The sequence below is a fragment of the Schistocerca gregaria genome, chromosome 6 (assembly GCF_023897955.1).
Source record: "Schistocerca gregaria isolate iqSchGreg1 chromosome 6, iqSchGreg1.2, whole genome shotgun sequence".
Taxonomy (NCBI): domain Eukaryota; kingdom Metazoa; phylum Arthropoda; class Insecta; order Orthoptera; family Acrididae; genus Schistocerca; species Schistocerca gregaria.
The window spans coordinates 497,031,689-497,049,221 of record NC_064925.1 but is presented as its reverse complement, the minus strand read 5'-3'; the positions used below and the strand labels follow the sequence as shown (position 1 = coordinate 497,049,221).

The window sequence follows — 17,533 nt, the reverse complement described above, 5'->3', positions numbered from 1 at the left end:
TGTAAACGAAACTAAAATATAGTTGTTCATGACTTAAAATTTGTGTAAGGTATGTAATGATTTGTAAAGCTAAACTTTTATAGTGTCCTGAGTAGACATGGCCTTAACGAAACACTGACCATTGTTAGGTGCCATACTAGAAATAGATAGTAATTTTTTTCAACTCATCTTCAAGACATGGCGCCGATTAGGACACTAAACTTTCTTTCAGACGCCACGAGCTATGTGGCCGTTATGAATAATTTACTATATTTCACTTTCCGAATTTCTCAAGGTTGCGAGATAACATCCTGGGCAGAAAGGCCTGGTCACAAGATTCTAGTTCTAGTATAAGATTTTATCTGCAAAAGATCTTATAATGGTATTCGAGATGAAACCACTATGTGGAGTTATGGGTTTTATTACTTCACACTGAAATGACCAACGAAATATTATCCGGTGCTATAAGTACATGAGTTTTAACTATGCTTTTGATATATGTTGAGGAATATCTGCGGTGGTCCAAGAGAGACAATTAATTATTTATAATCCCATAACCACGCTGAGTACTGAGCTAGTCTGCTGATTCCTGATCTGCACCAGGCTAAATTAAATTGCATTACACTGTTCATAGCATTATTAGAGTTATTTCTCTTTCGTTTTGACGTCAGTTTATTAAAAGCTATCAAAGCATATAGAAATTAAATTAAATTACAACACCCTGTGAAACGTTACTCTAAAACAGATAGTAAGCACCCCATTTATGATGGAAATATACTGGATCTAATGGCAAAAAATAGATCTGACCTCTTTCAAGATATACACATTGAAACTGCTATCAGTGACCATGATGTGCTTGTGGCAACAATGAACACTAAAATATAAATGACAACTAAAGTAAGAAGAAAGATTTCCGTGAGGAACTTTAAACGGAAAGAGCACATAGAGGAACTATGGCTCAAGCTTAAAAGAATAACTGACCACGTGCTGGATAGATATGTTCCCAGTAAACAGTTTATAAATGGAGGAAACCTCCATTGTAAATAGTCACCGTAAAGAAACTTCTAAAGAAACAGATATTACTGAATAATAGGTATAAGACAAAGTGTAGGGCTACAGATAGTTACATGATACATGTTTGACTGTCAAGAGAACAACGCATGATGCCTTCAGTGACTACAGTAGCAGAATATTGTCAAGTGATCTTTCACAGAAACCAAAGAAACTCTATGTGCTTTTCACAAATCCGAAATCGATTGTGACCAATCAATGTTTAGTATCCGACAATGATTCAGATTCTCCCCAGTCCAAGTACTGGCATGGACAGCTAGAGATATTTGGGCTTCGTACACTAGCCACAGGCTGTGCTGACCCTCAGTAGTCTCTCCTGAAGAATATTCAAATTGTGGCACTATAATGAAAAACACTTGTACTGGCAAATTAAATACCAATGCCACAACTACTGTGCTGCAGAGTACACTCTGTGACAATGTGCTATGTTTCATCTGCATACACCGAGGTGATAAGTCACGGGATATTTCCTAATTTCGTGTTGGACCTCCTTCCTAGCGAATGTAGTGCAGCAGCTACACATGGCATAAACTCAATAAGTCGTTGGAAGCCCCTGCAGAAACAGAGAGCTGTGCTGCCCCTATAACCATTCATAATTGCGGAAGTGTTGCCAGTGCAGGATTTTGTGCACGAACTAACCTCTCGATTATGTCTCATAATTGTTTGACGCAATTCATTTTGTGCTACCTGGGTGGCCATACCATCTGCTAAAAATTGTCCAGAATTTTTTCGAACTAATTGTGAACAATTGTGGACTGGCGACATAATGTATTGTTATCCATAAAAATTCCATAACTATTTGGGAACATGCTGTCCATGAATTTGTATACGTGCATCTATCATATGACTTTCGTCACCTCAGTATACATACACCCTTAGAACAGTGCAACGACCGTCATGCTAACACGGACATACAAATTAACAACACATTAGAAAACAAAACTCAGGGAAAAGGACACATTTTGGAAATATCTTTACTGTGCAGCAACATGTACACTGCGTATTTTCGTATTACAAAAGTATACAATGGAATTCCACCAAACGCCACATGTTACTTTACGAATCATTGAAACGTGATCTCACCAGCCGATGACAGCGGATACGTAGAGCGTAGGACCCGTGATGTAATCAGCCAACACCAACATCATTGTTAAGTTTCAAGAACACACAAACAAGGAAAGTTAATGGCTTAAATTGATATATATACTGTTGGTACAAGAAAAGAAAAGCTTTAACATATAATTTTGGTCTCTAAGGTTAATAAGCTGCAAGAGAAGCTAAGCTTTCGCATACAATGTTGATCTTTTCTGCGTGTGTTACACTTTAAGACATATCACACAAATGCGCCGGTAAAGTTTTTAACACTGACATAAATGTCTGATCTTCAGGGTTTGAAATTCATCTAAATGGCTTGTCATCAAAAAGTTTTTTTTTAAATGAGAGTCAAACGCTCTGTGATTTAAGAAATTCCTGGTACAGTCTCGCAAGTAGTTCAACTTACATGAAAGGATATTTGCTTTGACAGTAACGCTTTTCAAACCACCATTCGCAATATTTTCCCGCGACCTGTTAGAAATAAGTTCGTTTCAGCAGTTGCCAGAGAGCGCAGATAACAGGTGACACCATACTTTTACAGCTACCATGACGTAGGAAGCTCGAATGTACGTAGGCCTACGTGGAAAACATTGGATCATCATACATTATGTTGTAAAAGAAACAAGACATCAGAGGGTACTCCAAGAGCACCGGAATTTCGTGAACCATTCTAAAATGTGCACATTTAAAGTGCATGCTTAAAGTGCACATTCATATGTTCAGATTCCCAATGAAGTAGACCTCGACCTGATACTAAGCTTTTCAGTGTGGTTTTTGGGATGTAAATTTTCCTGTATTATATCACGTTTGGTTCTTTATTATGGCGTACTGCCATACGCACTAGAAGATGAAAACATGCACTTCAAGTGCAGCGAACAGTTGAAACTAGCCAGTGCTGTGGAATTATACATTTCATTTCAAATAAATTGACTGCCTCTGCGGAAAAGGTTAATAAAAGTCCAATTTCTTTAGCAAACAGACAAAAATAATTTATTGTTCTGCAAGGTGATTAATGCTTGACTGTCAGAAAGGTGGAAATGAAATAAAATCTGAAATTAATAACATATTTTAGCCTTCCGTAATTATGTGAATGTATTTTAGTTCACTTGATAGCTCTCTGCCACAGATATCCGTTTTGTTTTCATTTGATTTAAGAGTAAACAAAGGGGAGACAACAAAATCACTAAATGCCACACAGGTCACATGGACACTATAACTCAGACTGCTTTGTGCATCAGCCCCGGGCCTACAATATTTGCTAACCGAATCAATTTAAAAAGAAAAGAAAAAAAGAAAGAGAGAGAGGAAAAAAAAAAAAAAGAATTTTCAAAAATATGTTCATCTTGTAGCACACTTCTTTCTGAAAAGTCTGAAACATAAAACATATATGTTCAAGGAAATGTAAGACTTGCTATCTTGTCTCAAGTGTGCCAAAGTGCAGTGCCACACCTCTTCATACAGCATTCTTCTATTGCACGTCACTGCATTTCACTCTGTGGAATTGAAACGTGTATCTTTTGTAATGGATGCCATCAAACCAAATTCAGGACAGTGGAAACTGGGAGGGGGAGGTGTGTGTGTGTGTGTGTGTGTGTGTGTGTGTGTGTGTGTGTGTGTGTGGACACCTCGCAATTAATGCGATTGTTTGTAATCGGCAAAACAAGATCTCTCCGGAAAATTCACCCTCTTTATTGCCTATTATCTAATAACTTGCTGTTTTGTGTGACGTAAAATTAAATATAGGGTACATAAAACCAATAAAGACAAGAGACTAGCAAGAAAGTACACATTTCTTCAATCCTTATCTCCTAGCAATTTTTCTCTCTCTAACGTTGCTACAGCTTTACATTGTGGGCTTTCCTTTCTGCGAAAGAATCTATTACATCATCAAACATTTTGCTACATGAAAAATCGAAATGTCATTATCTAATACTGAAAAAGCTGTTAATATAAATAATACCCAAGACTGGTGTGGTTTCTCGATCTGATTACGTCTATTTTGTCACTGTCTGCTAGATAAAACACAATAGGCCTTTATAATATTGCAGCAATTTTGTAACACACACCAAGTAAACGGGACTGTTTTGGCATAAATGGTCATTTTTATAACATGACAGAATATAATTCAAGAAGTACCAATATCAAATGCCTATAAGGCCCACTACAAGCAAAAGGCTTTATGTTCGGAAATAGTTTTACATTTCATTCATACGCACCAGTTTCTCAAGCATGAGATCGAATAATAGTATTACAAATTTTTTATATAAATTTGGAATTGTCTTACTCTTCCATAATTTGTGTGATTTCCAGTTTCTTCTCCTTACTCATTTTAACAAACAATCTTGTCATCACCAATTCTGCAGCTATTTCTGCCATTGTCAAAATCTGTTCGCCAATTAACTTCACCAACCCTGCCAGAATCACAGGTTTAGTTATCCTGCGATTATTCTTTGGTAAGGCATTGTTACATGTTCCTATAATAAGTTTTCTGCGTCACTTCCAGAATAGAACTTAAGCGGCTGTTAGCCGGGGACTGTACACCTGGTCCTAACTAGTGTAGCGATCTGGCCTAAAATTTTCTGTCAAAATTTAATTTTCTTGGATACACTGAGAAGATAATACGTAATCTTTCTCACCTGTTATTCCTGTTAGTCATTTATTTCCATTCTGGTAGTCTGTATTTATGGTTTTCGCTAGTAATTATAACAACGCTGACCATTCGCTAACCAATCAGCCGCGTTCCCTTTTGTCTGCGGAAAGTTTATTTCTAGATGCGACAAGGATTCTCCTGACAGACATCACGTACACTATGCACGCATTCAAAAATCATTTAAAATGTGTTCAAAAACCAACAGGGATGTGATTCAAAATCACATGAATAATCAATAGACCAACATGCAGTGGATACGATACTAGGAGCTCTGTGAAACAAATATCCCCCCCCCTCCCCCTTTTTCTTTTCAAGAATAAGAATTTGGCGCCCCCTTTTCCCAGTAGCATCTAGCTGCTTGCTGCGACTGCTTGCACAGCCAACAGCCACATTCCTGTAGCCAGAAGAGGGAGAATCTACTATTCAAATTCGACTAAACTGTGCATGCGAATGAGACTGCTGGTAACTGCTAAAACAAATCGCATGTAAACAGTTGTGACTTCACGCTCATCAGAGGCAAAATTTGTTGTTATGAAGCATTGCGTAGTCTTCCTAAAGCCTTTGACACATTTTGCTGTTGGCAGATGCTTGCATGAGCAGTGTGTGTGTCGTCGTATTCAGCGCATTTCCTTTGCAATTTATTTTCGTTTTTTTTCTCTCTCTCGTTGTTTATGATTTATTGTTGGAGTAATATTCTGCAGTAGCGGCATACAGTAATCTTCGTTTCATACCAGTCAAAATTATTAACAGAAACAATGAAAAGTTCCCGGAATTCTGAAAAGTTCCTGGAATTCTAAAAAATTCCCGGTTTTTTTCCGGTTTTCTCCCGGATGAAAAAATTACCAGGTTTTTCCAGAATCTCCCGGTTGTCCCAGGTTGCATAAACCCTGATATTGGATTACGACAGATGTGGGTTGGCAAAGACAGTAGTATGATGGTGTTCTGTCACTGGGGACAGTCAAAATGAAATGGGTTGGTTGGTTTAAAATGGGGGAGGGGGGAGAGGGGCGGGGGACCAAACTGTGAGGTTATCGGTCCCTTGTTACCGCTAAAATAAGTACACAAGGGAGAGAAGAAAAGAAAGGAGATGTGCAGCACAATAACAGGAGAAAGGAAGAACCAGAAGAACGACAGAATGGCAAGCAACACTGCTACGGACAAAACAGGAAAAGAAAACCACAGAGAGAAGCAAGAAACAGATAGGAGGGATAAAAACAAGACAGCAGATGACCGTGGCTGGCCGACCACGAAAATAAAAGGAAAAGCCAGCCACTCTGCAAAACAAAAAACATTCAGCCTACAAGCCTTAGAATGGAGGACATGCACTAAAACTTATACACAATGATAAAACCCACCTTCATGTGTAAATTGTGAAACTAAATTAGCTGATGAGGTGCTGCCAGCTAAAATTAATGGCAACAAGTCTAGTAACTGAAAAGTCCGCACCAGGGCAGCCAAAGGAGGACAGCTCACCAAGATATGGGCCTCACACCACACCGACATTGAGGCTGGCAATCACAGCACAGGAGGTAGCCGTGTGGCACCCAATGTGGCCAATGCAGAGCTGACAGAGAACCACAGAGTCCCTGCAAGGCATCCGTGTGGAGGTCTCCCACACATTCGTAGTCTCCTTAATGGCACCAGTTTGTTGTGTGTACTGAGGCTATGTCATTCTGTCTCCCAAAGCCGAAAAAAAGTCAGGACGCAGGCCAGGTTCAGAGATGCCCATCTCCAGAAGCAGTTTTTGGATAGCCTGTTTGGCCAGCCCGTTGGCAAGTTTGTTGCCTGAGATGCTGACGTGTCCTGGGGTCCACACAAACACCACTGAATGACAAGACTGGTCCAGGGAATAGATGGACTCCTGGATGGTTGTTACCAAAGGATGGCAGGGGTAGCACTGGTTGATAGCTTGAAAGCTGCTCAAGGAGCCAGTACACAGAAGAAACGACTCTCCAGGCCATGAATGGATGTGCATGGATTGACAGTGAAAACACTGCAGCCTCTGGACATAGAATGCTATTCAGTATGTCCTCCATGGACATACGCGAAGCCAAAGTGATCATCAGCCATCAAGCTGTCGGTGTAAACCACTTCATGGCCTAAGTATGTGTGAAGCATTGAGAGGCAGTGACAGCAAAGAGCCGCAGGGTTAACCGAGTCCTTAGGGCCATTTGAAAGGTCCAGGCGAAGTCGCAGCCTAGGTGTACACCATGGAGGTGTTCGTGAATGGACGTCAAGTATAGGTGGTAAAGGCAAGGACTCCAGATCGGAAAGAAGGGATGGGACATGAACTGCAATTGGAAGCCCTGACCTAGGCTACCAATGTGGGAGATGAACCGGTGGGGGTGGGAAAAGGAGACAGTCATTCAGATGTGCAGGATAACTATGAACATGGGCAACTTAACAGCTGTGCACGCCTAACCTGCAATGCAGGGACTCCGGCCTCCACCAGGGCGCTTGTCACTGGACTTGTCCCACAAGCTCCTGTCACTAGGCAAACACCACAGTGGTGCTCTGGTTTGAGTAAATGCAACGCTGAGGGCGCCGCCAAACCATAAACCAGACTCCCCTAGTCAAGACGTGATTGAACAAGGGTTCTGTAGAGCTGCAGCAGTGTAGAGCAATCTGTACCCCAGTTGGTGTTGCTCAGATAGCAGAGGGCACTGAGGCTGTCTGGAAAATGCTGTTCAGATGGCAGACTGAACAGAGACAAGATTATCATTGGTAGAACGACCCTGGTGGAAGCCGCCCTGATGTCGAGCCAGTAGGCCATGTGACTCCAGGACCCGACCCAACCGCCGAAACACCATACGTTCCAGCAACTTACAAAAGAATGTTGGTGAGGCTGATGGGCCGATAGCTATCCACATTAAGCGGGTATTTACCCGGTTTGAGCACTGGAATGACGGTGTTCTGCCGCCATGGCGATGGAAAGACGCCATCATTTCAGATCTGATTGTAGATAACACGATCTCACTTGTCAGATGAGAGATGTTTAATCATCTGACTGGGGATCCGATCCGGCTCGCGAGCTGTGTCAGGGCAATGTGCAAGGGCACTGAGGAGCTCCCACTCTGTAAATGGAGCGTTCTAGGATTCACTGTGGCGTGTAATGAACTAGAGACCATTCCCTTCCAGCCGCCGTTTGAGAGTGCGAAAGGCTGGGGCGTAATTCCCTGATGCAGAGGCTCGAGCATAGTGCTCGGCAATCACGTTGGCGTTGGTAGATAACACGCCATTTATGTTAACACTGGGAACACCTGTTAGGGTCCGGTACCCAAAAACAAGTTTGATCTTTGCCAAGACTTTGGAAGGTGACGTATCTCTACCAACACTCCTGCTTCAGTCATTTGATAAGTTGGCAAACACGGGCACAGAGCCGTTTAAAGGCTATGAGGTGCTCCAGGGAAGGGTGCTGCTTTTCCTGCTGTAGACCTTGCCGATGCTCCTTAATTTCTCCAGCGACTTCCGGCGACCACCAAGGGACTGCCTTTCGCTGGGGGCATACTAAAGAGCGACGGATTGCGATTTCTGCCGCAGAAACGATTGTTGTAGTAACCTGCTCAACCATAGCATCGATGTTACTGTATGGGGGAGATTCAATGGTGACAACAGACGTGAAAGTTTCCCAGTCTGCCTCGTTTAAACCCCAACTGCAAAAGCGTCCATGGGTCTGACGACAGAGCAGTGACAGTAAGGTGGCGAACTGGTCACTACCACACAGGTTGTCATGTGCTCTCCAGTGGATAGAAGGGAGAAGTTCTGGACTGCAAATTGATAAATCAATGGCCGAGTACCGTATTTACTCGAATCTAAGCCGCACTTTTTTTCCGGTTTTTGTAATCCAAAAAACCGCCTGCGGCTTAGAACCGCTTGCAAAGTACACGGAAATTCTGAAAAATCTTGGTAGGTGCCGCCACAACTAATTTCTGCCGTCTAATATATGTAGCGCTACACAGGCATGCTTTGTAGACACAAAGATAAATACTGGCGCCAAAACCTCTGCGTATATATATATATATATATATATTAAAAACAAAGATTCCAAGACTTACCAAGCGGGAAAACGCCGGCAGACAGGCACAAGAACAAAACACACAAACACACACACAGAATTACTAGCTTTCGCAACTGATGGTTGCTTCTTCAGGAAGGAGAGGGAAAGACGAAAGGATGTGGGTTTTAAGTGAGAGGGTAAGGAGTCATTCCAATCCCGGGAGCGGAAAGACTTCCCTTACGGGGAAAAAAAGGAGAGGTGTGTGAGTGCGCGCGCGCGCACACACACACACACACACACACACACACACACATATCCATCTGCACATACACAGACACAAGCAGACATATTTAGGCAAAGAGTAAGGGCAGAGATGTCAGTCGAGGCGGAAGTACAGAGGCAAAGGCCGCCGCTCATACCTCACCTGTCTTTCAACAACTTCTTTGCCTCTGTACTTCCGCCTGTATCACTGTCTGTACTATATAGTAGAAAGAAACTTCCACATGGGAAAAATATATTAAAAACAAAGATTCCAAGACTTACCAAGCGGGAAAGCGCCAGCAGACAGGCACATGAACAAAACACACAAACACACACACAGAATTACTAGCTTTTGCAACCGATGGTTGCTTCTTCAAGAAGGAGAGGGAAAGACGAAAGGATGTGGGTTTTAAGGGAGAGGGTAAGGAGTCATTCCAATCCCGGGAGCAGAAAGACTTCCCTTAGGGGAAAAAATGGACAGGTGTACACGCGCGCGCGTGTACACCTGTAAAGGACTTTAAATATGTCTGCTTGTGTCTGTGTATGTGCGGATGGATATGTGTGTGTGAAGAAGCAACCATCGGTTGCGAAAGCTAGTAATTCTGTGTGTGTGTTTGTGAGTTTGGTTCATGTGCCTGTCTGCAGGCGCTTTCCCGCTTGATATATATATATATATATATATATATATATATATATATATATATATATATATATATATATATATAGGCTTACCAAGCGGGAAAACGCCGGCAGACAGGCACAACTTTTTAATATATTTTTCCCATGTGGAAGTTTCTTTCTATTATATATATATATATATATATATATATATATATATATATATATATATATATATATGAACAAAACACACAAACACACACACAAAATTACGAGCTTTCGCAACTGGCAGTTGCTTCGTCAGGAAAGGGGGAAGGAGAGGGAAAAATGAAAGGATGTGGGTTTTAAGGGAGAGGGTAAGGAGTCATTCCAATCCCGGGAGCAGAAAGACTTCCCTTAGGGGCAAAAAAGGACAGGTGTACACTCGCACACACACACACATATCCATCCGCACATACACAGACACAAGCAGACATATTTAAAGGCAAAGAGTAAGGGCAGAGATGTCAGTCGAGGCGGAAGTACAGAGGCAAAGAAGTTGTTGAAAGACAGGTGAGGTATGAGCGGCGGCAACTTGAAATTAGCGGAGGTTGAGGCCTGGCGGATATCGAGAAGAAAGGATATACTGAAGGGCGAGTTCCCATCTCCGGAGTTCGGATAGGTTGGTGTTGGTGGGAAGTATCCAGATAACTCGGACGGTGTAACACTGTGCCAAGATGTGCTGGCCGTGCATCAAGGCATGTTTAGCCACAGGGTGATCCTCATTACCAACAAACACTGTCTGCCTGTGTCCATTCATGCGAATGGACAGTTTGTTGCTGGTCATTCCCACATAGAAAGCGTCACAGTGCAGGCAGGTCAGTTGGTAAATCAAGTGGGTGCTTTCACATGTGGCTCTCCCTTTGATCGTGTACACCTTCCGGGTTACAGGACTGGAGTAGGTGGTGGTGGGAGGGTGCATAGGACAGGTTTTACACCGGGGGCGGTTGCAAGGGTAGGAGCCAGAGGGTAGGGAAGGTGGTTTGGGGATTTCATAGGGATGAACCAAGAGGTTACGAAGGTTAGGTGGACGGCGGAAAGAGACTCTTGGTGGAGTGGGGAGGATTTCATGAAGGATGGATCTCATTTCGGGGCACGATTTTAGGAAGTCGTATCCCTGCTGGAGAGCCACATTCAAGGTCTGATCCAGTCCCGGGAAGTATTCTGTCACAAGTGGGGCACTTTTGGGGTTCTTTTGTGAGAGGTTCTGGGTTTGAGGGGATGAGGAAGTGGCTCTGGTTATCTGCTTCTGTACCAGGTTGGGAGGGTAGTTGCGGGATGCGAAAGCTGTTTTCAGGTTGTTGGTGTAACGGTCGAGGGATTCAGGACTGGAGCAGATTCGTTTGCCACGAAGGCCTAGGCTGTAGGGAAGGGACCTTTTGATATGGAATGGGTGGCAGCTGTCATAATGGAGGTACTGTTGCTTGTTGGTGGGTTTGATGTGGACGGATGTGTGCAGCTGGCCATTGGACAGATGGAGGTCAACGTCTAGGAAAGTGGCATGGGATTTGGAGTAGGACCAGGTGAATCTGATGGAACTAAAGGAGTTGAGGTTGGAGAGGAAATTCTGGAGTTGTTCACATTTTTTAGCTAAACTCTCATTCAGATCATCATCTATCATACGCAGTCTATTATTTCAGGTGCGGCTTAGATTCGAGTAAATACGGTAACTACCATGAGCGACACTGAAATGTGTGGCGGCCCCAGTATTTAAGAGGCAGAGGTCGAACTGAGACAGTAAAAAGTTTCAACATCTCTACCTCGGCTAGTGCGCACGGTGCCACCCAACAATGGGTTATGGGTGTTAAAATCTCCCAAAAGTACGAAAGGTTTAGTGTGTTGATCAATCAGTGCAGCTAATTCATTCAGGGGTACAGCACAATTTGGAGGAAGATATAAATTGCAGACAGTTATTTCCTGTGTCGTCCTCATTTGACTGCCACAGCTTTCAGAGAGGTTTGAAGGGACGCAGTTTCACTACAGACTGAATTTAGGACATAAACGCAAAATCCATGTTACACTAGATTATAGTCGCTCCGGTTCCTGTGATAGCCCTTATAGTCTCGGAGGGCTGGAGTCCGCATTGCTAGGAACCAGGTTTCCTGAAGGGCAATGCAGAAAGCAGGTGTTGAGCGTAACAGTTGCCGTAGCTCAGCCAGGCAGTGGGAAAAACTGCCACAATTCCACTGGAGGAATACGTCAACATGAGACTGGGAGGGCATGGAACATTCAATGAGGAAGGTTACACCTCAGAGTAACCTGCTGCCACCAACTTATTGCCTGAGCAGGCTATCTCTAATGTATCTGACGGTCCGGCGAGATCTAGGTCCTCAGTGGACGCCAGAATCTCTACCTCAGACGCAGAGCTTGTAGGTAGCGGTGATGTGGGTGCCACTGCAATTCCCTTGTTCTCAGGGATCTTCTTTTCAATTTCTCTCACTGTTCCTTGGGTTTCCCTGGCTGGGAGGACTTCAATGATTCAGTCCCCGGGACCGAGGATGAGCGTGAAGCCATACGACCAGCTGCTTTTGGGCTCTTCAGCCACTGGCAGGTGTCATCTTTCGCACTAGCAGAAAACTGGGAAGGGAGAGACTCAAGGGACCTTTTCCTAGCGAGAGGAGCTGAAGAAGATTTACTCTTCTCTGGCTCAGAAGTGGGGACTAATATCCGTAATGGTTGGGGGATTTAGCACCTGAAGTAGGTGGTGCATAATCAAAAGGGAGGGAAGTGCCCCCCATCATCAAGGGTGCAGGTGTAGTCTTCTGGTTCTGAGAGGCGACACGAATGCGAGGAACTGATGGGCGACAACAGTGCTCGTAGCGGCGGCGTAAGAGGTGGTCATAGCCACAGGATGTAGGCACTCAAATTTCCTCTTGGCCTCAGTGTAGGTCAGTCAGTCCAGGGTCCTATATTCCATGATTTTCCTCTCTTTCTGTAAAATCCTGCAGTCTGGTGAGCAAGGTAAAGATGCTCTCACCAGTGGACACAGATGGGATGCAGGAACATGGAGTATTGGGATGTGATGGATGTCCACAATCAGGACTTGTGACACTGGATGTACAGCAGGAAGACACACGGCCGAACTTCCAGCACTTAAAGCACTGCATTGGGGAAGGAATATATGGCTTGATGTCACAGCAGTAAGTAGACCATCACTTTGACCTTCTCGGGCAATGTATCACCCTCGAAGACCAAGATGAAAGCACTGGTGGCAACCTGATTATCCATTGGACCCGAATGGACACGCCGGACGAAATGAACACCTCACTGCTCTAAATTGGTGCAGCTCGTCGTCAGATTGCAAAAGAAGTTCCCTGTGGAATAATATACCTTGGACCATATTTAAGCTCTTATGGGGTGTGATGGTAGCACAAACATCCCCCAACTTGTCACAAGTGAGTAATGCCCATGACTGGGAAGAGGATGCTGTTTTTATCAAGACTGACCCAGAGTTCATTTTGGACAAGCCCTCCACCTCCCCAAACTTGTCCTCCAAATGCTCCACAAAAAACTGAGACTTCATGAACATGAAAGATTCCCCATCGACTCTCGTACATACAAGGTATGGGTGAATAAGCTTCACTGCCATCCTTAGCCTGGCGTTCCTCCCATGGTGTGGCCAGGGAGGGGAACAATTTGGGGTCATATTTCTTAGCACTGAAGTCAGTCTTTGCTTGTTTAGAGACTGCTGGTGACGGACCATCACCAAGATGACGTACTACACTTCAGGGTGTGTCATCTGGCCCGATGCCACCCACTCAGACCAGGGGCCCTCCCTCAGCCTCAGCAAGGGCCACCTGGCAGGATGGCCATTGCTGGGAGTCCCGAGCCAGAGGGAGATGTGCATACATGGGGAGCTAACGACACAAACATAAGCAGAGCGATTCCTGTGTTGTCAGGGGGGCTACAACCAATGGGGTACATGGCCGTCCCATCACAATGGACTGGCTACTGTGCTGGATATGAGATGATAAGGAGTCCACGGTCATCGTCGGCACAGAAAGCAACACTGCATAGTGCTTGGTGGAAAACACACCTGGGAAGGTGTCCCCACCCAAGAGATGGAGAATGAGAGGGACTGCAATGCGAAAACGAGAAAGTGGGCTAAAGATCTCAATGCACGACGGGCACGATGCACCGCGTTAAGTCGTCCTTCCCCAATTGGCTTGCTCTTCCGGAAAATTTAGAAACATGGAGGTTAAATCCGACAGAGGACCATCACATAAAGGCTGAAATGTGTGACCACAGGCATGAATACCTCGGGCCTATTGTAACCCCCAGACTTGCAGGGGGAGGGGTTAAAGAGGGAAATAGTCTTACTGCAATGTTGCATATGGTGGGGAGGCAGATGAAAAGCCACTTTCAGTTGAGTAAGACATTTGTACACTATACCTCACTTTATAGCATATTTTAGAAAACTGGAATACTGGCAAGTAAGATGGTTAACATCTTCAGATTACACATACGTGGAACAATATCTCAACTGCTTTATTACATTTGGAACGAGCTGAAACATTTACACGTATCCCCAATGCAAGATATAATGAAATATGAATGAGGGGTAGTGAGCTGTTGCTGGCTTTCTAGAGCTTATCATTATTATTTTAACCTAAACACACACACACACACACACACACACACACACACACACACACACACACAGTGCATCAACAGGTTTCCATAGCGGACACTCGGAATCTAAATAGTCTTTTCCACATATTTCATGTATGAAATTTAAGAAGATTCTTTGCACTCTAGCATTAAACATAAAATAAAGCAATACCCAATAATAATCCAACCGTCTGCCTACACACAAATTCTAAAATCGCAATATGACAATAACAATGTGAATTACTTTAACAAAATATCTTACCTAAATCATCTTTTGATTTCCTTTTCCCCTCCAAGTGAAGTGGTTCATTTTCTCCATTTATTTTTTTGCCTCCTTCAACCTTAATATTCAATGGACCATTGCTTACTCTTTCTTTCGCAATATTATCAGCATCCAGTTTCTACAGCAAAATAAATAAATATCTCAACATAACTTATTGCAATCAGATGAAGCAAACAAAATGTTGATAGAAAACAAAAATATCTTGGCAATATGTGATACATTATATGTTACAACATTAACTGGGTAATCCTTAAACAAAATTAATGTAAACTGTTGCAATGACATGTCACCACTCTCATTACCAAAAATGTACCTGTCACTCGTTGAGACAGTTAATGACAGCTCGAAAACTACCAACTCAGCTTAAACATCTGTCACTTCTACAATTATTGATTGTGTTTGAAGTTTTACATGGAAGCTTTCCATTCTCCTAATCTGATCTTGTACAATCCTACTTGACAGGAACTTTGGACACTACAGTATTTCATAGGAACACACAATGCGGAATTAGTCCCGCTCTTTATTTACATTTATGCAGCCTCATAATAAATTACTATAAAATGTGATCTACATACCGTGGATGCTGAATTAGAATTATTGTTTCCAGCATTTGGACTCAAAGACAGCACATGACGAACACAATGCTTCTTCTTTTTGCCAGAGCTATGTCTCAGTAGGCCCCTTGACCAAGCAGATCGACGACGCTTTTTTGAAAGGCATGAATCACTGTTGAACTTCCAATGACTCTTGGGGAAACCTATACATGAACTACAAATTATTATAAATTCACACATATGCAGGTGCGCACGCACGCACACACACACACACTTATCCTTAGCTGCTTTTATATTGATACCAAAAAGAAGATAGATGTAAGTCTGCCCCACACTACAGGTGTAAACAATGTGTGCGCCTTATTCATGTAGTGATGCCAATGAGGAATAGGAAGGAAAGATTATTTTTAACATCTTATTAGTGTTAAGTGCATTAAGAGATCAACTTCAGGCTGGACGAGAATGTAGCAGGAAAATGGCAACCACCTCTGGGAGCACAACTTTGGGATTCACCTGCATTGATTTATAAAAACTGACACATTTCAATTAGGATGTCCAAACAGGGGTTTTAAGCTTGCTCCTTATGAATGTGTGTGTGATAACCACATTATTTTGCAAGATAAATGAAACTTTGTGTTTTGTGCTTCACACAATAATGGCATTGTAAGTAGAACCCAAAAAATAATTTCTCTCGAGTACTTTTAAATCTTTTTAATGTCAGTTTAAGGTGTGTATAAACAACTGCTCCTTAGATTTCAAACTGCCATAGTGTGTTGAGGAGAAAAGTGCATATAACTGGCAGATGAAACTTACTAGCTCACTAGGGTAAGTGTTCTGATGGCACTGATATATGAGCTGCACTAATAACTGCCTAATTTGAAATCATGTTACTGGTTTGAAATTTTGCTCTTGTCGCTGAACCCTCCATCCCACACTGATGTATAAGGCAACTTGATATATTCTGTTGTGCCAGAGAGAGAGAGAGAGAGAGAGAGAGAGAGAGAGAGAGAGAGAGAGAGAGAGAGAGAGAGAGAGAGAGAGAGAGAAAGAGAGAGGAATTTGACAATTTTCAACATTTAAATAAATAAATACTTTCGCTGTGCCTTAGCAGCTAAAATTCTGACACCATGTTTCTTTCAGCATATTCTTCCCGTATTAAAATTATCAGGTCAGGTTCTACGTATTGGTTTGGACCACAGGCATGCCAAATATTACAATTTGTCCGTAATTATCACGAGTTCTAGGCCAAAATTAAGGTCTTACTGGACCCCCTGTTAAAATTACAGAATTCACTATCCAAGTTATTTTAGTAGTTTGACAAAACAATGTTTTCTGTTGCATCATTTTGTGAACAACACATACCCCACACAGTGTTCCCTTGCTAACTTCACTATCTTTGGTGCGTAAACTTGTAGTTATGTTCCAATTTGGAATACTGCGTTTAACACGTGATGTCACTGCCAAGTCTGAAGCAACTGGGCAGCATTTAAATTTAGACTCGGACATTTTTTGCAGAGCCCGAATTGTCACTGTATACTTTACTTGGTTAGCCTGTTTTATTCCTTCCAATAGTCTGGAAATTCTTTGTGTCATTAGCAGTTCTGAAGATTTATTTTATCAATGCAAGAATAATGATTAAAGTTCACTTTTTACTTCTTTGAAAACTCCTTTCACTGTACAATTTTTTAACTGTTTTGCCCTTTGAAAATTGGTCATTGATTTTATTTCACACTCCACTAAACTTTTGCTTTAAAATAACATCTGCATTTTACGTTTTGAAAAAAGCTGACTTTACTAGGGTTAAAGGCACAATTTTTCGAGTGGTCAAATTAGGCTTACATTCTGCTAAATGTGTATATTATCTCAAAACAGAAACACATGGGAGTATCTCTGAAGATCCAAAATGCAAGAGAATTGTTACTGGCAGTGTGATTGACCGCTATCTTTAAAAGAGATAGTGAAATAACTTGTGCAAGAGGAGTCAGTCAAGCCTACCAAGCCCGCGTGGAGTGTTAATTGAATAAATTTGTTTGCAAACAAAAAATATGCAAGGGTATTTATAGCTGGTACAGAAACTGAATTTACAGTGTGATTTGAGACCTGTTTACCTAGAGATGAAAAATGTAAATAATGGAAGTATCACTTGATAAAGGCCACATGGAAGTTCACACTAGATGCAGCCTTCACTGTTTTTAATATATCCTGTGTACTCTAGTGTATGTACAAACACAAGCTACATAAGTATATTAAGAAAAATATTCTACGTTTAAGAAACAGGTAAGTAAATAAGACAAGTTAAGCCAAAAGTAGGGTGGCAAATTACTAATCTCTTTCAGATCACGTATAAAGGAGAAAAAAATACTGACAGCAAAATC

General features: G+C 42.4%; 1 protein-coding gene across 2 annotated transcripts in view; it reads right to left on the bottom strand.

Moving 5' to 3' along the window:
• Nucleotides 1-17,533, bottom strand: part of LOC126279024 (ATPase family AAA domain-containing protein 2-like) — a 215,332-nt gene that overhangs the window by 38,206 nt on the left and 159,593 nt on the right. For both annotated transcript variants that reach the window (XM_049979414.1, XM_049979415.1), the window contains 2 exons: nucleotides 15,180-15,361; nucleotides 14,584-14,722 (listed from right to left, as the gene is read on the bottom strand). In XM_049979414.1, the coding sequence (XP_049835371.1) occupies nucleotides 14,584-14,722; nucleotides 15,180-15,361 (321 nt within the window). The remainder of the gene's footprint in view (nucleotides 1-14,583; nucleotides 14,723-15,179; nucleotides 15,362-17,533) is intronic.